This window comes from Erythrolamprus reginae, chromosome 9 (assembly GCF_031021105.1).
Source record: "Erythrolamprus reginae isolate rEryReg1 chromosome 9, rEryReg1.hap1, whole genome shotgun sequence".
NCBI lineage: Eukaryota > Metazoa > Chordata > Lepidosauria > Squamata > Dipsadidae > Erythrolamprus > Erythrolamprus reginae.
In genome coordinates this window covers 5,669,404-5,689,779 of record NC_091958.1, presented here as the reverse complement: position 1 = coordinate 5,689,779, position 20,376 = coordinate 5,669,404, and the positions used below count along the sequence as shown (strand labels likewise).

Sequence of the window (20,376 nt, the reverse complement as noted above, 5' to 3'; positions counted from 1 at the left end):
CGGTCGCACATCTCTTTAACTGCTGCTTCTACTTTATGGGGAGACATTTGATTCCTTTTCCTTTTTCTTTGCGGAAAACCCAGACGGGAGCCTGAAAATAGAGGCACCCTTCATCTATTTAAGGAGGTCCCCACCCCACTTTTCATTATTAAACTCCTACTTTTTTCTTTAACCAAAAAAAAAGAGCAAAAACATATGCGCGAAGAGGGTATGATGTTCAGCTCATGGAGATTTACAGAGAAGTGATTTGCTGCAAGTGAAGAAACTAAGTCTCCTGAAGTTGAGTAAGGACTTTAAAACAATTTAAGAGTGGGTTTTTTTAGATTAGATTTATAGATTAGATTTATTGGATTTATATGCCGCCCCTCTCCGCAAACTCGGGGCGGCTCACAACAATAATAAAAAACAGTACATAATAATAAATCCAATGCCCACCAATCCAATCACAATTTAAAATTAATAAACTCACAAAAACAGTCCCAATAAATATAAAAAACAGGCACACAGTCAATCAGTCAAATGGCAAAAACAACATGGGCAAGGGGGAGATGTTTTAGTTCCCCCATGCCTGACGGCAGAGGTGGGTCTTAAGGAGTTTACGAAAGGCAGGGAGTGTGGGGGCAATCCTAATCTCAGGGGGGAGCTGGTTCCAGAGGGTCGGGGCCCCCACAGAGAAGGCTCTTCCCCTGGGTCCCGCCAGATGGCATTGTTTAGTCGACGGGACCCGAAGAAGGCCGACTCTGTGGGACCTAACCGGTCGCTGGGATTCGTGCGGCAGGAGGCGGTCCCGAAGGTAAAGGAAAAGAGTTAAGAAAACACACACAAAGGAACCCAGCTTAATTATTACTTATTATCCCATGATGGGATACGCATTTCAAGTGCAGGAAGTCCTCGACTTACAACGTTTAGTGACTGTTCAAAGTTACAGCGGTGCTGAAAAAAGTAACATGACCATTGCAGAATCCTGCGGTCACATGTTTGGCCACAGACTTGGACTTATGACAGTTGTGACATTCCTGGGGTCTTGCAATCGAGTCGACGGGGAAGTTGGATTCACTCAACATCCGTCTGACTCGCTTAACAACTGCAGTGCTTCACTTAACGATAATGTCCAGAAAGGTTGCAAAATGGGAAAAACTCAATTAACCCATGTTAACCCATGAATTTTGGGATCAATGGTGGTTGTAAGCTGAGGACTACCCACTTTTCATTTTATAAGCAATATTTCAGGGAATCATTGAGGAAGCCAGACCTTTTAATTTTATCCTCTTGCTTGCGGGCATGTTGTTTTAGCAGGATGTTCTCTTCGTGTAAGCGAAGGTATCGATCTTCGAGCTCTTCTCGGTGAATCCGCGAAACGATTTGCCGTGCCTTGACATTTTGGCCAGTTGATGATTCTGTAAAAGGAGGAGGAGGAATGAAAGATTTTACTTTGGTTTTTTTTGATCTACTGTGAATTTTGCTGATGGCAGATTTGAGTTCAGGAAAGTTTTGGGGACTCCTCTGCGATGGCCTTAGAGAAGGTTGAGCTCAGGGATAAAATAGGTTTTTCTAACCCTCGTGTCCCTGTAACTGTCTGTGAAGATTTAATCATTATGATTGTCATCAAACTGGAAGGAGGCTAACACTTGATACTGTTACATACCCTCTGAGACAATTTAGCAGAAGAACATATCAAGCCGGTGCACAAGTTGGTGATAAATTAATGGCTTGCCAACTATCTATAGAAGGTCGGATGTTTATGGGAAATTGGGAGGGTTGATTTTTATGAGAAACATAGAAACATAGAAGACTGACGGCAGAAAAAGACCTCATGGTCCATCTAGTCTGCCCTTATACTATTTCCTGTATTTTTATCTTAGGATGGATATATGTTTATCCCAGGCATCTTTAAATTCAGTTACTGTACTGTGGATTTACCAACCACATCTGCTGGAAGTTTGTTCCAAGCATCTACTACTCTTTCAGTAAAATAATATTTTCTCATGTTGCTTTTGATCTTTCCCCCAACTAACTGCAGATTGTGTCCCCTTGTTCTTGTGTTCACTTTCCTATTAAAAACACTTCCCTCCTGAACCTTATTTAACCCTTTAACATATTTAAATGTTTCGATCATGTCCCCCCTTTTCCTTCTGTCCTCCAGACTAGACAGATTGAGTTCATGAAGGCTTTCCTGATACGTTTTATGCTTAAGACCTTTTAAAACATATCTTTCCTGATACGTTTTATGATTATGAGGGAACAGATGCAGCCACAAAGCATTGTTTTGAGAGGTTCAAGGCCATCCTATGTCCATCCACCTGGGTGGAAGCAGAAGAAGGACTGCCCACGCTGGCCCAATCTGAGTGGGAAATGTGACAAGTTTGTGGGTGGGGGGACGAGGGATGTGAACTTTCAACTGAGTGGGAAACTAGGATTCAGGTTTCCCAGTGTAAGTGGCAGGATGGCTCCGGAAATAAATTGGAACTTTGAGGAGCACTTTGACTTGGACTCTGATTTAGTTTAGATGCCTAGAACCTGGCCCTAGAAAGCCTAGAACTACAAAAGCCAAACTGCTGGGCCTAGAAAGCCTAGAACTACGGCGCCTAAAACACGATTTGAGCATTGCCCACAAGATCATATGCTGCAACGTCCTACCGGTCAATGACTACTTCAGCTTCAACCGCAACAACACAAGAGCAAGCAACAGATTCAAACTTAATACGAACTGCTCCAAACTTGACTGTAAAAACTATGATTTCAACAATCGAGTTATCGAAGCGTGGAACTCATTACCGGACTCAATTGTGTCAACCCCTAACCCCCAACATTTCTCCCTTAGACTCTGCACGATTGACCTCTACATGTTCCTAAGAGGCCAGTAAGGGGCGTACATAAGTGCTCTGGTGTGCCTTTCGTCCCCTGTCCAATTGTCTTTAATTTCTCTCACTTGTCATATATATTCTCTTTCTTACATATATCCTCTCCTCTAAGTTCATTTTTAACCTTATATATATGTCTATTTTTCTTCCTATGTATTTGTGTATTGGACAAATGAATGACTGGAATGTTCAGTTCTGGAGACCTCACCTACAAAAAGATATTGACAGAATTGAACGGGTCCAAAGACGGGCTACAAGAATGGTGGAAGGTCTTAAGCATAAAACGTATCAGGAAAGACTTCATGAACTCAATCTGTATAGTCTGGAGGACAGAAGGAAAAGGGGGGACATGATAGAAACATTTAAATATATTAAAGGGTTAAATAAGGTCCAGGAGGGAAGTGTTTTTAAAAGGAAAGTGAACACAAGAACAAGGGGACACAATCTGAAGTTAGTTGGGGGAAAGATCAAAAGCAACATGAGAAAATATTATTTTACTGAAAGAGTAGTAGATCCTTGGAACAAACTTCCAGCAGACGTGGTAGATAAATCCACAGTAACTGAATTGAAACATGCCTGGGATAAACATATATCCATCCTAAGATAAAATACAGAAAATAGTATAAGGGCAGACTAGATGGACCAGGAGGTCTTTTTCTGCCGTCAGACTTCTATGTTTCTATGTTTCTAATGACTGAATGACTGACTGACTGACTGACTGACTGAATAAATAAATAAATAAATAAATAACCTTGACAGAACCTGTCTCCCAAAGAGACACATTGAGGAGTTGATCCGATTTCTAACCAGGGTGACCTACCTGAATGTCCTCCGAGGTTTAGACCTACGTCCCTCACCGGGAGATCTTCCGATGTTTCATCAGCTGCAGCAGACATGGTTGAGGTTTAAACGGCACGGCACGACAAATGCCCGGCTCTGTTTATAAAACAAATGACACCAAGAACAGAGAGAATTATGTTTCAATTACTAAAGGAGACGATCTGTACCTAGGGTTGAAATGAGGGGTCCTTGGTCTCCGAGCTTTGCAGGAAGAACAAAAGATTGAGTGCAATTCTCACCTTGGGAGCCAGAGTCTTTAGGGCAGGGGTAGGCAAAGTTGGCTCTTCTATGACATGTGGACTTCAACTCCCAGAATTCCTGTGCTATCATGATAGGCTCAGGAAATCTGGGAGTTGAAGTCCACAAGTCATAGAAGAGCCAACTTTGTCTACCCCTGCCTTAGGGAGTTGGACAGCATACAAATGGAACTACAGTAACTAACTAAATAAGATCTTCCAGAATGTGGGAGCCATACAATGGTGGGTTTGGGAACGGGAGCATGTGTGTGATGCTTCTGTGCATGCACAGAATGTCCATGATGATGTCCAGGTGAATTAATTTAATATAGTTTCATTTAATTTGAGTCAAAATGGGACTCTCGGCGGCTTACAACAATAAATAGTACATACAATAAATAGTACATACAATAAACAAGTCAAATAATTGGGTAGGCAGAACCTCCCAACGTCACTGCTACACTCGCCCGAACTGGTAGAAACCCACCACTGGGAGCCATGGCAGAAAAGGCTCTTCTCCTGCACCCTGCCAGCAGTTACAAATAATAATAATAATAATAATAATTATTATTATTATTATTATTATTATTATTTATTAGATTTGTATGCCGCCCCTCTCCGAAGACTCAGGGCAGCTCACAACAATGATAAAAGCAATATTACAATGGAACAAATCTAATTTTAAAAAACTAAAAACCCTATCACAATTAAAAACCAAACAGCACATACATACCAAACATAAATTATAATAAGCAATCCCCATGATCGCGGGATCAAAATTCAGAGGGTTGACAACCTCGTCTTACCACAGTTCGTTGAGTGACCATTCAAAGTTACAACGGCACTGGGGGGAAAAGCTACCTGTGACCATTTTTCACCCTTACGACCATTGTATAGTATATTCTGATCAAAATTCAGGATATTTAAGGATATTTTTATGACCTCTGAGATTTTGATGTTTTAGAGGTCATGTTGTCAAAATTAAGATGCTCGGCATGTGACTCCTATTGATGACAGTTGCAGGGTGAATGATCCACCTTCTGACGAGCTGTCAAAGGGGAAGCCAAACTCACTTAAGGACAGGGTGACAAACTTAACGACTGCAGTGATTCAATGCTTCACCGAGGTCTCACTTAGCGACAGAAATGTTGGGCTCGATTGTGGTAATAAGTCGGGGACTGTCAGTACACACATAGGTGAATCTTGTCACTTGCAGAATTTTAGCATCTTAGTTGTTCTCTTCTTTTTAATAATCCCGGATCTTTCAGAAAAAAATACATCAAGCGTCCCCTGTCAGCCTCAATCAATCAATCAATCAATCAATCAATCAATCAATCAATCAATCAATCAATTAAATATATTCATAGCAGAATCACCTACAGATGCTGCAGCCGATTTCTTTCCCTCCGGCCGGCCTACATCTCTTCCTCTTCCTCCTGCCCGGCTTACAGCAGCCTTCCTCCTCCTCCTCTTCCTCCTCCTCCTCTTCCTCGCTGCGTCGTGGTCCCCCGTTAGCAACCGACTCCGTTGCTACCGCCAACGTCACTTCCGCCCGAGGGCGCGCCTCCAAAACGTAACGTTCCCCCCCTCCCGCCGCCTCGCCGCGCTGGCTTTTGGGAGTTGTATTTCTACTACGCGGAATCCCTGGCTTTTTCCACCCGCTTGGAGGAAAACTACGCCTTCCCTCAGCGTTTCCGGAATGGCAACTGCCGTCGGAAACCGCGCGGGGCAACTCGGGAGTTGTGGTTCACAGAGTCCACGAAAGGCTGATTGAAAACGCTGCCCGGGCAAGGCAGAAAGCGGGAGTTTCTTCACAGCGTTCAAGGCGGGAAGCGAGTCGGAGGTTTTTCGCACGTGGGGAAAGCCGGTCGAAAGTCTCGCCTGAGGAGCATGAGGAGGTCTCGAGCAGAGGAAAGAGAGAAGGAGGCGAAGGTAAAGCTTTGCATAAACCGATGGAGGGGACAAGCCACCTAGACACTTCCCGTTAGGAAAAACCATTAACCAGCGGAACGCTTTGCCACTAGAAGTTTTACTTTTTAATGATTTTTTTAAAAAAAATTCCGCCATTAAATTTCCATACACTTGCACATACCTTAAAATCTATCAGTAACAAACATCATTATACATTTCTATCCAATCAGTCATAATTCAATATCCTATTTTGTACCTGTTTTACACCATTAATATTAATATTGGTTGTTTCCTAATTGCTTATTTGTACCCTATGACGATCATTGTGTTGTACCTCATGATTGTTGACAAATGTATCTTTTCTTTTTATGTACACTGAGAGCATAGGCACCAAAGACAAATTCCTTGGGTGTCCAGTCATACTTGGCCTTTAAAGAATTCTATTCTATTCTATACTACTCTACTCTACATTCTATTCTATTTTATTCTATTCTACTCTACTCTGACTTCCTTGTATGGCCAATCTCACTTGGCCAATAAAATATTCTATTCTACCCTACCCTACCCTACCCTACTCTACATTCTATTCTATTTTATTCTATTCTACTCTACTCTGACTTCCTTGTATGGCCAATCTCACTTGGCCAATAAAGTATTCTATTCCATTCCATTCCATTCTATCCCATTCCTAATTCTCTAATCTCTACCTCATTTATCTTAAAATAATAATAATAATAATAATAATAATAATAATAATAATAAACAAATAATTCCCTCAAAACTGTCAGACTTTCTACTAAATCTCCACTTCTATTCTACTAGTTTTTCTCATCATTCCTATCACCCATTTCCTCCCATGTTGACTGTATGACTGTAACTTGTTGCGTATATCCTAAGATTTTTATTAATATTGCTTCTTCATTGCTTATTTGACCCCTATGACAATCATTAAGTGTTGTACCACATGATTCTTGACAAATGTATACAGTATTTTATTTTATGTACGTTGAGAGCATATGCACCAAGACAAATTCCTTGTGTGTCCAATCACACTTGGCCAATAAAAATTCTATTCTATTCTATAATAATAATAATAATAATAATAATAATAATAATAATAATTTATTAGATTTGTATGCCGCCCCTCTCCGAGGACTCTTTATCTCTCTCTCTCTAATCTCTCTCCCCCCCCCGTAGTCTACAGACACAAACACACACACACAGACAAATTATACACACGCACACATATACACAAGCATGCTCTCTCTCTCTCTCTCTCTCTCTCTCTCTCTCTCTCTGTATCAAAAGTTACAAATGAAAATGGTCTGTTCGGAAGGGTCCAGGACGCTAAGCCATTGGCTCCACACCCCCACACCTACACAGTGCTATTAACTGAGACAGCTTGTTGAGGAATAGCGCGCATGGGGCGTAATGCATCACCTGTGGGGTTGGAAACAATGCCCCGATTCAGGAGGGCGAGCCGGTGAAAGGTAAGATGGAAGAGCCTGGCAAAGGCTCTCTCTTTTAAAATTCATCACTTGGGGGCCCCCGGACCCCCGCTTCAGATTGCCCCAGCTGTTAACGCGGGAACCATTACAATAATGGCTTTTGTAAATGAAGGAGAACTAACACACACACAAACACACACCCTTGATTACACCAGAGGGGTAATTTCCTCTTGGTCGGTAATGGCAGCCCGGAGTCTCGTATTGATCAGCCCATCAAGATACTAATCCTCTGTAAAATGACTTGTTATAACTGGGAAATGTGTTAATCCAAGGCAGCCTGTGTCCTCCTGGCTCTCTGCTTGCTATTGAGCGCAGCTCTTCCCATGGTTTATTTTTCATGATTTAAACCCTCCCCGCCCTCAATTGGATCTTCCTTGGCGAAGAAGGGGCTGCTTGGCTGGACAGCCGTTTAATCTTCCCACTGAGCCCAAGGAATGTCCTTCTGGTTTCTTTTCTCTCCCCCCACCCTTCTTAAAATGGCCTTTTTAATTAAGGAGGGAGGTTTGCCTTGCTGAGTTATATCCGGGCTCAGATTTATTAAGCAGCTACATGTAAACGGGAGGGAAACCTCTGGACAGACACAATCATTAAGTGTTGTACCACATGATTCTTGACAAATGTATCTTTTTCTTTTATGTGCATTGAGAGCATCTTCGGAAAGAGTCTTCGGAGAAGGGCGGCATACAAATCTAATTAATAATATTAATAATAATAATAATAATAATAATTATTATTATTATTATTATTATTATTATTATGATGTCATCATTGCCCTATACCAGGAATAGACAAAGCTGGCTCTTCTATGACATGTGGACTTCAACTCCCAGAATTCCTGAGCTGGCATGATTGGCGCTCAGGAATTCTGGGAGTTGAAGTCCACAAGTCACAGAAGAGCCACCTTTGCCTACCCCTGCCCTAAAACATTCCAGACAAATGGTTATTCAACATCTTCTTAAAAATTTCCGGCGTTGGAGCCTCCACAATTCCTGAAGGCAATTTCTCTAAGCAGTGGCACAACTTTCCTCCAGAAGTTGTGAACGGTGGTAATATTCTTGCGGCAAGAAAGGTTGCAAAAGTGGGGCAAACTCACTTAACAACTGTCTCGCTTCTTGACGGACATTTTCAATTGCCGTTGTAAGTCGGGGCCAACCTGTAATTTGTAAGAGATGAAGTCCTAAAAAAATTAACTTGGGGAAAGTCACTCTTCATGCCTTGAAAGAATCCTAGTGTCTCTTTATTTGCCGCCCGTCTCGACGGTTTTATATAAGGTGATAAACGTAGCTTGATGCAGCTGTTGGGGTCACCTCTGCCCTCCACTAATCAAAGAGTTTAGCCGGAGGGAAGCATTTATTTCCCAGTTTCCATTATTATTATTATTATTATTTTCATAGCCTTAAAAAAGAGGGTTACGCGTGCATCTGTGTGTCTTAAGGCTGCGGTGGCGAAACGAGGTATTGATCGTCTGCGTTTGGCAATTTCTTCCCACCCGGCGTCGATATCATGTCGGCCTCTGACTGTGCCGTGGTTGACCTCACAAATAGCTTCTTTACCTTCCCGTTGGAATTCAGATGATAAACTACGCGGGAAAACTCAAATCGATGGGTGATTAGGAAGTTTGGAGTGTTAGATCGCGGGGGGGGGGGTGTTCCCCTTCCCGGCAAGCGAAACATAGAAACATAGAAACATAGAAACATAGAAGACTGATGGCAGAAAAAGACCTCCCGGTCCATCTAGTCTGCCCTTATACTATTTCCTGCATTTTATCTTAGGATGGTTATATGTTTATCCCAGGCATGTTTAAATTCAGTGACTGTGGATTTACCAACCACGTCTGCTGGAAGTTTGTTCCAAGGATCTACTACTCTTTCGGTCAAATAATATTTTCTCACGTTGCTTCTGATCTTTCCTCCAACTAACTTCAGATTGTGTCCCCTTGTTCTTGTGTTCACTTTCCTTTTAAAAACACTTCCCTCCTGGACCTTATTTAACCGTTTAACATATTTAAATGTTTCGATCATGTCCCCCCTTTTCCTTCTGTCCTCCAGACTATACAGATTGAGTTCATGAAGTCTTTCCTGATATGTTTTATGCTTAAGACCTTCCACCATTCTTGTAGCCCCATCTTTGGACCCCTTCAATTTTGTCAATATCTTTTTGTAGGTGAGGCCTCCAGAACTGAACTTTTATTTCTTTCCTAATGGGTTTGCACACACTATTTGCTTTTATGTTGATTCCTCTGGGAAGAGTTGCTTCAACTTAAGAACTTTTCTACTTAAGAACCTGGTCATGGAACGAATTAAATTCTTAAGTAGAGGTACCACTGTATTTGTATTTTTATGTCATTGTAAGCTGCCCTGAGTCCTTTGGGATTGGCCGGCATAGAAGCCAAATTAAATAAATAAATGTATCTGAATTTGGATTATGTGACCATGGGAATGCGGCCACAACCGTACAGGTAAATTCAAATTAAAATTTATTATTACAGTCATAGACCAAAACAAATAAAACACTTTGTGAATACACAACCAAAAGTTGTAGGATAGAATAATAATAATAATAATAATAATAATAATAATAATAATAATAATAATAATAATTTATTAGATTTGTATGCCGCCCCTCTCCAAAGACTCGGCGCGGCTCACAACAACAATAATAACAATGTTACAATGGAAACAAATCTAATATTAAAAAACAGCTAAAAAACTAAAGCTAAAGCTAAAAAATGATAAATAACAGATAAAATCCAGTACAATAAGTTTGATAAATGAGCGTGAATCCCTTTTTTCTTTTTCTTAAAATATTTTTATTCTGAATTTTCAAAAGTTTTACAAACATACTTAAGAACACAGAGTAACAATAAGATAAATACATGTAACAAGAAAACCAAACAAAAGAAAAAAAGAAAACGATACAGTATCATACAAGTAATACAAGTACAAAGAAAAAGAATCATGTTGCGTTATTATTAAGATTTTACTAATACTTGCTTCCTTGTCATCAGTGTAATATTAGTGCTCATGGATTTATAGATTTTTTCTTTTTCCAAGCCATGTATACAGTTTCTCCCATATGATATATATTTCTTTCTTTTGTTCATTATGTAATTCTAGTGTGAGCTTATTCATTTCTGCACATTGCAGTATTTTGTTAATTACTGTTGTTTCGGAGGGCATGTATTCATTCTTCCATATTTTTTTTTGCAATGGCTAATCTAGTGGCTATTAGTATGTGTATAATTAAGTAATAATATGTTTTGGTTTGTTTTCCTCTAATTATTCCCAGTAAGTATATCTCCGGTTTTAATTCCAGTTTATAATCCCTTTTTTCAGTGCTGTTGCAACTTTGAACCGTCGCTAAGCAAGGACTGTTACAAGACAAGGACTCCTAGTAATTTCTTCTCTCTATCTGTGCTTTCTGCTTGGAATCAGATGTAGGTTTGCCGTTTAATGTTGGGATTGAAACATTATTAGTCCAGGATTGATACGAGGGTTGGGATGGAACCGGCGTTTTAATCTTAACAAATAAAATATTTTCTCTGCCACTCCATCCCCGAAGTATTTTATATGCTAATGTTATGTTCTAAGATAAATAAATAATGCCAGCCCAGCTAAATGAGCTCGCTTCATTGAAATCTAAACAAACCTTCTCCTTGCTATCCCGCCTTTTAAAATAAGGGACGCGTACGATATGCAAAACGGGGCGAATTGGTGCAGGATCGTGCAAGGTGGGAGTAAACCATCATTCTTTTTGAAAATCATGCTTGGAAACGGTTAAATATTGCTGCCGTGACAGTATGTAATTGACGTGACTAGACTATGGGGTTTTTTTTAAACAGCATGGAGCAAAATATTATTTTTGTTTGGTAATAAGACAAGGTTGTCTCCTTGCCTTGAGTCCTGGTAATTTGGCTCCTTCCTTCCTTCCTTCCTTCCTTCCTTCCTTCCTTCCTTCCTTCCTTCCTTTTTATTTTATTTATTTATTTTATTTATTTATTAGATTTGTATGCCGCCCCTTTCCATGGACTCGGGGCGGCTCACAACACAATAAAACAATTCATAACAAATCTAATAATATACAATTTAAAATTTAAAATAGTTAAAAAACCCAATTTTTCCTTCCTTCTCTCTCTCCTTCCTTCTTCCTTTCTTCCTTTCTTTATTTCCTTCCTTCTTTCTCTCTCTCTCCTTCCTCCCTTCCCTCTCTTCCTCTCCTTCCTTCCTTCTCTCTCTCCTTCATTCCTTCTCTCTTTCTCTCTCTCCTTCCTTCCTTCCTTTCTTTCTTTCCTCCCTTCCTTCTCTATTTTCTCTATGTCACTCACCGAGGCTCTGTTTTCAGCTGTGATGGCCTCCTGCAGCACTCTTCCAGCAAAAACAGAGCATGGGGTGTGCATGGCCTACCGAGGCTCCATTTTCTCTGAAAGAGGGCTGCAAGAGGACATTGCTGGCCAAAAATGGCGCTCAGGAGGGCTGCACGGAAGCACTGCGGGCGGGTCTTTTACTGTTTCCAGGGCAGCCATGCGGGCCAGATCTAAGGACCCGGCGGGCCAGATCCGGCCCCCGGGCCTTGTATTTGACACCCCTGCCTTAAACTCAGCCTTCTTTCTCCCCAAGGATCTTTGCTTCTTCTTTGATTTTCACATGCTAATAGCCAAATGTCTCTGCTCCTTAAAATGCAGGCTAAAACACCTCAAGGGGACTCAGGTTTTATCTTCTTCTTTCTCCGAGTTGCCGAGATGTCAACATGTGTGATAAGACGGTGATCTGTTCCCGTCTCTGATAAAAATAAAACGATCTCTCTACTGTGTGATGGAGCCGCCCGAGGCTGCCTTAACTTTTTAGTATCTCTCTCTCTGTGCTTTTCTTATAAATGAAACAAAGACAGGAGGCCGGGATATTTCTGCTTACTATAGTGTTTCCTTTTCTTCTTCTTTACATTTCTGACTGTGGATAAAATAGACCTATGGGTAAAATACAAGACATCAGCATTGGGACATCGGCAACAAAAAATATGTTTAGTTGTCTGAATTCTCGCTATCCAAAGAGGTACAGCCGAGAGTTTATACCTCTTCACCCACTGGGAAAGAGGTTCAAATTTTTCAGTTCTCCACTTTTGCGTGGGTTTCTGAAATATATATATATATACGGTATGTATATGTGTGTATATATATGTATGTATGTATGAATGAATGAATGAATGAATGAATGAATGAAGGGATTGGATACTGTAGCCTAGAGGTGAATTCTCTGCCTTCCAAAGCAAAGGTTGCAGGTTCAAGTCCCAGTGAGGGTATGGCTAGCTGATGAGGCCAAAATAAGACTGAAATAGATCTATCCTAGTCTCCCTTAATTTTCAAATTCAGCAAAAAAACATGTGACACATACAGAGAGAATTGTCGGCTATCAATAAAATTAACTGCCTTGGAAATGGCCCTGGGTTGGGCCGAGAGGCAAATAAGGAGCTGTAATGTTCCTTCAATAAACCAGGGTGATTCGACACAAAAATATGTAACCCTTCCCTGGTGCAGAGCTGAAGGGATTGGATACTGTAGCCTAGAGGTTAATTCTCTGCCTTACAAGGCCAAGGTTGCAGGTGCAAGTCCCAGTGAGGATATGGCTAGCTGATGAGGCCAAAATAAGGCCAAAATAGATCTATCCTAGTCTCCCTTAATTTTCAAATTCAGCAAAAAAACATGTGACACATACAGATAGAATTGTCGGCTATCAATAAAATTAACTGCCTTGGAAATGGCCCTGGGTTGGGCCGAGAGGCAAATAAGGAGCTGTGATGTTCCTTCAATAAACCAGGGTGATTCGACACAAAAATATGTAACCCTTCCCTGGTGCAGAGCTGAAGGGATTGGATACTGTAGCCTAGAGGTTAATTCTCTGCCTTACAAGGCCAAGGTTGCAGGTGCAAGTCCCAGTGAGGATATGGCTAGCTGATGAGGCCAAAATAAGGCCGAAATAGATCTATCCTAGTCGCCCTTAATTTTCAAATTCAGCCAAAACATGTCACACACACACACACACACACACACTGTTCAAAAAATAAAGGGAACACTCAAATAACACATCCTAGATCTGAATGAATGAAATATTCTAATTGAATACTTCGTTCTGTACAAAGTTTGAATATGCTGACAAAAAAATGAAATTGATTGTCAATCAGTGTTGCTTCCTAAGTGGACAGTCTGATTTCACAGAAGTTTGATTTACTTGGAGTTATATTCTGTTGTTTAGGTGTCCCCTTTATTTATTTTTTTGAGCAGTATACTTGGACTTTCTTAAGTAAAGGAACGGACCCTTTCTCTGAAATATTGAAACATGGCTTTTTATTTCTTTCCTGGTCCTTTCTCTTCACTAGACTAGCGATGCCCAATTCCTGCAACTGTTCATCATATGTGTTAGCCTTCAGCCTCCTAATCAGATACAGATGAACAGAGTTGTAAGGGACCTTGTAGGTCATCTAGTCCAGCCATGCACCCAAACAGAAGACCCTACAGGATTTCTGACAGATGGCAGTCCGATTTCTTCTTGAAAGCCCCCAGTGATGAAGTTCCTACAACTTCTGAAGGCAACTTCTGTTCCATTGTGTTGTGGTTAGCTCTGGCCCAGCTCCTGCCCCAAGGACTGTGGATGTGGGGGAGACATCCCCATGCTGCAGGCCTATTTTGCCCCCGGTGGAATCTGCTGATGAAGGCTCCTCTGAAGACATGAGTGACAAAGAGGAGGAGAGTGGGGCAGACAGCTCAGAAGGAGATCAATTATCTAGCTCCTCCTTGGATTCGGAACAAGAGTTAATGATACAGCCACGCATGCAGAGAGCAATGCATAGGCAACAACAACTGAGAGATTATTATCAAAGAAAATGAGGCCACCTGTGGTTGGGTGGGGCTGTGGTCATTAGTGAGGCTGCTATAAAGAGCAGCCTGTGGGTTTGGCCATTGTGGAGGATTCTCTGATCATTGTGTTTCGTGACTGCTTTACTGACTTTGACTTTTTGTGTGCTGATTTTTCCCCACTTTGAAACTAAACCAGAGCAAAGTGTGTCTCACTTTGTGAAAGAAGAAGGACTGTGAATTGCCTCACAGCTGCAAGCTAAGTATCACAGAACTGATAAGGGACTTGTACAAATTACCAGTTTGTTTGGAGACCACTGCTCTTTGCTATACCAAAAGAGGGCTTGGTTTAAGTGAATTTTCATTATAAAGAACATTGTTTTGACTTTTCAAACGTGTGTGTGTGTGTGTGTGTGTGTGTGTGTGTGTGTGTGTGTGTGTGAAATTTGTACCTGTGAATTTTTGGGAGGAGTCTACCAGAGAGCCCGACAGAACACATTGGTTGATTATTCTCACTGTCAGAAAATTCCTCCTTATTTCCAGGTTGAATCTCTCCTTGGTCAGTTTCCATCCATTATTCCTTATCTGTCTTTCAGATGCTTTGGGGAATAGCTGGATCCGCTCTTCTCTGTGGCAGCCCTTCAGATATTGGAACAATGCTATCATGTCCCCCCTGGTCCTTTCTCTTCGTTAGACTAGCCATGCCCAGTTGGTGTAAATTCAGTTTCTTTTTATTGGAGGCCTTTTTCGTCCCTGCGTTTTAGGTCGGTCAATGTCTGGACATGTTAACGTGACCTTCCAGAGCATTGACTGACAGCTGCTGTGACTGTCACCGAGTTTGCAAATGATGTACATCACAACTGCTGCTACCTGCAGTGGAAAAGGTCCTGGACATGGAACATGGATCTTCTTGTAACTTGAAATAAGCATTCATTCACCCTTTGAAGGCTTGGCAGAAAATCCACCACCACCCCCAAAGAAAGGGGAAAGAAAGACTACAACAACAACAACAACAACAACAACAATAATAATAACAACAACAACAACAATAATAATAACAGTAATAATAGGTTATGAACTTGAGAGATAGTATATTATTTAACAGAAGTTAAGTGAATCCCTGCAGTGAAGTTAGGAAGATGGTTGTTAAGTGAATCTGGCTTCCCCACTGAATTTGCTGGTCAGAAGAAGATCTCAAGACGGGGGGTCAAGTGGCCAAGTGGCCGAATTTTGATCACATGACCATGGGGAAGGTGGCATCGGTTGTAAGGGTGAAAAAATGGTCTTGAGTCACTTTCATCAGTGTTGCTCTGACTGTATATGGTCACTAAATGAACTGTTGAGGACTACCTGCTTGTGTGTGTGTGTGTCTGTCTGTCTGTCTATATCTATCTAATACCTATCAATCATCTATGTCTGTCTGTGTCTGTCTGTCTGTCTATCTATCTATCTATCATTGTCTGTCTATCTATCATCTATCTATCTATCATCTATCTATCTACCTACCTATCTATCATCTATCTATCATCTATCTATCTATCTATCTATCTATCTATCTATCTATCTATCTATCTATCTATCTAAGTATCTATCTATCCTATCCTACCTACCTATCTAAGTATCTATCTATCTATCTATCTATCTATCTATCTATCTATCTATCTATCTTATCCTATCCTATCCTACCTATCTACCTACCTACCTACCTAGATACTATCCTATCCTAACCTACCTATCCTGTCTGTCTGTCTATCTATCTATCTATCTATCTATCTATCTATCTATCTATCTATCTATCTATCATCAGTCTATCCATTCCTCTGTCCATCCATCCACTCACCCACCCTCCCACCCATCTTGCCTATCTATCTATAAACACCACATACATACATACACATATACACTATATACAGTATATCATGTTTTCCCAAAAATAAGTCCCTGTCTTATACTTTTTGAACCCTGAAATAAGCACTTGGCCTTATTTTTGGGTTTTTTAAAATTATTTTGGGGTTCCTGGAGCAAAACGGGGCTCCTCTTGCCATTCTACCTGATTTCCCTAACCTTAACCAGAGGAAATTGTATTTTCTGGGGGAGGGCTTATTTTGGGGGAGAGAGAGAGAGCAGGCACATACACACACACACACACACACAGAGACATATATATATATATAGCTTTAATACAGTGGTGAAAAATGGCAGGTTAGTTTCTTCCCAATATATAAAGAGCCTGATTATAAAGTAGATAGATGGTTACAGTTACCGCCTGGGTTCCTTCATTATTACTCAATACGTCTCTTGGAAATTTCCTCATTTGCAAATGTTCCTGAGTAATAGAGAGGATTATGCTTCCTGCCCGCCCCATTGGCTTTGCTTCGGAGGCTATTCTGCTATTCAACCCCCTCCGTTCCCCCCCCCCACGCCTTCATGTTAATACGATCATTGCCTTTATATATGCAGGTTTTATAATGCAGCAAATGGCAACATTTGTGTAATGCTTAAATTTCCACCGGAAGGGATAAATAGAGCTGGCATTCAGCTGGTAATGAATTCAGTGGAGGGACCATCTGGAAAATGAAAAGAGGCTTGTTCCAGACCAAGGAAGCATCGGATGCCTACAGTGGCATGGCTCCGTATGAATAAGTGAAATCCATCCCAAATCACATCATTAAGCAAGATATACTCTTCTTTCTCCCTCCCCTCTCTTTCTCTCTCTCTCTTTCTCTTTCTCTCTCTCTTTCTCTTTCTTTCTCTCTCTCTCTCTTTCTGTCTCCTTCTTCCTCCCTCCCTTCCTCCCTTCCTCTCTCTTTTTCCTTCCTCACTCTCCCTTCCTCTCTTTCTCTTTCTCTCTCTTTCTCTCTCTCTCTTTTCCCTTTCTGTCTCTTTCTGTCTCTTTCCTCCCTCTCTTCCTCCCTTCCTCTCTTTCTTTCTCTTTCTTTCTCTCTCTCTCTCTCTTTTTCTCTTTCTCTCTTTCTGTCTCCTTCTTCCTCCCTCCCTTCCTCTCTCTTTCTCCTTCCTCTCCCTTCCTCTCTTTCTTTCTCTTTCTCTCTCTCTCTTTTTCTCTTTCTGTCTCTTTCTGTCTCCTTCCTCCCTCTCTTCCTCCCTTCCTCTCTCTTTCTCCTTCCTCCCTTCCTCTCTCTTTCTCCTTCCTCACTCTCCCTTCATCTCTTTCTTTCTCCCTCTCTCTCTTTTTCTCTTTCTGTCTCTTTCTGTCCCCTTCTTCCTCCCTCTCTTCCTCCCTTCCTCTCTCTTTCTCCTTCCTCACTCTCCCTTCCTCTCTTTCTTTGTCTCCTCCCTCTCTATCTCTCTCTCTCCCTCCCTCCCTCCCTCTCTATCTTTCTTTTTCTTTCTCCTGCCCTCTCTCCCTCCCCCTCCCTCTCTCCATCTCTGTACTCATGATTTCTTGAAAAGTCAAAATATATTGTTGTAACTGTCTGTGGCCAAACAGAGCATGTGGTGGAATGACAGGTGTATGGATACTCTGAAGGCTGAAATCTGCATAACAGGTAATATGGGCAGTAAATCTAAACTGGCAGAATATTCTTCTCTTTTACTTTCTCTGGGAAGGGAGGAAGGAAGGAATAGAAGGGAGGAAGATCAGAGGGAAGGAAGGAAGGAAGGAGGGGAAGGAAGGAAGGAAGGAAAAAAGCAGGGACCACTTTTCAAGGTACCTTTTCAGACATTACTTCACTTCAGAGATGCAACCTAGTATGAGATCAATGATGTTTCCTCTTTTCATCCTTCTTTTCATCCACTTCACTTTGTCAATTGATCGGATATACTTACAGCAATCTCGCAAAAATCACAATAGCGCACGCCCATGCTCTTTCGACACCCAAGGAAAAAAAGGTTCGCCATCACTCTCCTGGGGAAAAAATATAACCTCATCCTCACCATTAAGATTACAAGACATAGAAACATAGAAGACTGACGGCAGAAAAAGACCTCATGGTCCACTTAATCTGCCCTTATACTATTTCCCGTGTTTTTATCTTAGGATGGATCTATGTTTATCCCAGGCATGTTTAAATTCAGTTACTGTGGATTTACCAACCACGTCTGCTGGCAGTTTGTTCCAAGGATCTACTACTCTTTCAGTGAAATAATTAATCCCATCTCTTATTCCTCCCACTTAGGACTGTATGACTGTAACTTGTTGCTTGTATCCTAAGATTTTTATTAATATTGATTGCTTCTTCATTGCTTATTTGACCCCTGTGACAATCATTAAGTGTTGTACCACATGATTCTTGACAAATGTATCTTTTTCTTTTATGTACACTGAGAGCATCTGCACCAAGACAAATTCCTTGTGTGTCCAATCACACTTGGCCAATATAAATTCTATTCTATTCTATTCTATTCTATTTTCCATGTGGGGAATACGTTCCCTGCTCCAAAATACATCGTCATCCATTCTCTTGTACAACCTTGTACGCACCGCCTTTAATTTTTTTTCCGTCTTAGCCTCTGTAGGCAAAGAACAGGACAGGGGAATTAAAAATGGGCGTATTTTCTTGCAACTCAACATCTGTAAAGGTGTTTTGGATCAACTACAACAAAACCGTCGCCTTTTATTTATTTATTTATTTATTATTTAGATTTGTATGCTGCCCCTCTCCGCAGACTCGGGGCGGCTCACAACAAAGTGAAAACAATTTACAACAAATCTAAATTACTGTTTAAAAATATTTAAAAACCCCATTTTCTAAACACACATACATACAAACATACCATTCATAAATTGTATATGCCCGGGGGAGATGTCTCAGTTCCCCCATGCCTGACGACAGAGGTGGGTCTTAAGGAGCTTACGAAAGGCAAGGAGAGTAGGGGCAGTTCTAATCTCCGGGGGGAGTTGGTTCCAGAGGGCCGGGGCCGCCACAGAGAAGGCTCTTCCCCTGGAGCCCGCCAACCGACATTGTTTAGTTGACGGGACCTGGAGAAGGCCCACTCTGTGGGACCTAATTGGTCGCTGGGATTCGTGCGGCAGAAGGCGGTCCCGGAGATATTCTGGTCCGATGCCATGAAGGGCTTTATAGGTCATAACCAACACTTTGAATTGTGACCGGAAACCGATCAGCAACCAGTGCAGACTGCGGAGTGTTGGTGTGACATAGGCATATTTAGGAAGGCCCATGACTGCTCTCGCAGCTGCATTCTGCACGATCTGAAGTTTCTGAACACTTTTCAAAGGTAGCCCCATGTAGAGAGCATTACAGTAGTCGAGCCTTGAGGTGATGAGAGCATGAGTGACTGTGAGCAGTGAGTCCCGGTCCAGATAGGGCCACAACTGGTGCACCAGGCGAACCTGGGCAAACGCCCCCCTCGCCACAGCTGAAAGATGGTTCTCTAATGTGAGCTGTGGATCGAGGAGGACGCCCAAGTTGCGGACCCTCTTCTGCATCTTGAGCTTTAAAAAAAGGAAAGACGCTTAAAAAAAACCCAGGAACAGTATTGTAAACAGTATCTTGCCATAAGCAAGTAAAGCGGCATTTGATGTCGTCTCTGCCATCATCTTGGTGTGTTTGAGCTTTTCTTGGAGTTTGTCTACCAGTTGTTCTCTTCAGTGCTTCTCTCTCCCCCCCCCTGATTTCTGCTTACTGTAGCAAAATCGCATCAAACGCAAAGCTAACAACACACTGTCAGGTTGTTGAGTTCTTCTTCTTCTTTTGTCAAAAGGACGTCAAGAGACAGGAGCAGGGAAATCTGGTGGGCTAATAGGCACAGCCGTGCGAGAGACCTGGTCCATTGACAGATTCCCTCTTTGTTATTTCCGCCGACCCACTTTCTGCTAGCGATTTGTGACATATTTTTCCGGAGAGATCAAATACGTCGCTGACACCTGATTGCATTGTAGTGCTTGTTTACCGGTGCGATCTCTTTCTTTCTTTTTTGAGACGGCGATGGAATATTTTAACTTGAAATAATTAAATTTGCATCCTAGATTGTGACAGGTGTGTCTTTACATAGATGCTCGGCAGAGCCGTCGTCTCCGTAATGGGCCTTCACAAAGCACCTAATGAAAATAGAAGGAGAACCTCCCTTATGAAACCAGGTTGCAACGCCTTGGTCGATTCAGCCTTGGAAGACGGCGTTTAAGGGGTGACTTGATCGAAGGGTATAAAATCACGCATGGGGTAGAAAAGGTGGATAGAGGAAAATTATTTTCTCTA

General features: G+C 41.6%; 2 protein-coding genes across 7 annotated transcripts in view; one reads left to right on the top strand and one right to left on the bottom strand.

The window, feature by feature from the left end:
- The window catches only part of RPGRIP1L (RPGRIP1 like), a 73,687-nt gene extending 68,203 nt beyond the window's left edge, over positions 1–5,484 (bottom strand). The window contains exons 1-3 of one of the 3 annotated variants that reach the window (XM_070761920.1): positions 5,318–5,484; positions 3,682–3,797; positions 1,253–1,397 (exon numbers count right to left, since the gene is read on the bottom strand). In XM_070761920.1, coding sequence (XP_070618021.1) covers positions 1,253–1,397; positions 3,682–3,757 — 221 coding nt within the window. In that variant the 5' untranslated portion in view covers positions 3,758–3,797; positions 5,318–5,484. The remainder of the gene's footprint in view (positions 1–1,252; positions 1,398–3,681; positions 3,798–5,317) is intronic. The other 2 variants (XM_070761921.1, XM_070761922.1) reach the window with 2 other exon arrangements.
- A 213-nt stretch (positions 5,485–5,697) lies between these two features.
- The window catches only part of FTO (FTO alpha-ketoglutarate dependent dioxygenase), a 218,774-nt gene continuing 204,095 nt past the window's right edge, over positions 5,698–20,376 (top strand). For all 4 annotated transcript variants that reach the window (XM_070760164.1, XM_070760163.1, XM_070760167.1 and 1 more), the window contains exon 1: positions 5,698–5,869. In XM_070760164.1, the coding sequence (XP_070616265.1) occupies positions 5,828–5,869 (42 nt within the window). In that variant the 5' untranslated portion in view covers positions 5,698–5,827. The remainder of the gene's footprint in view (positions 5,870–20,376) is intronic.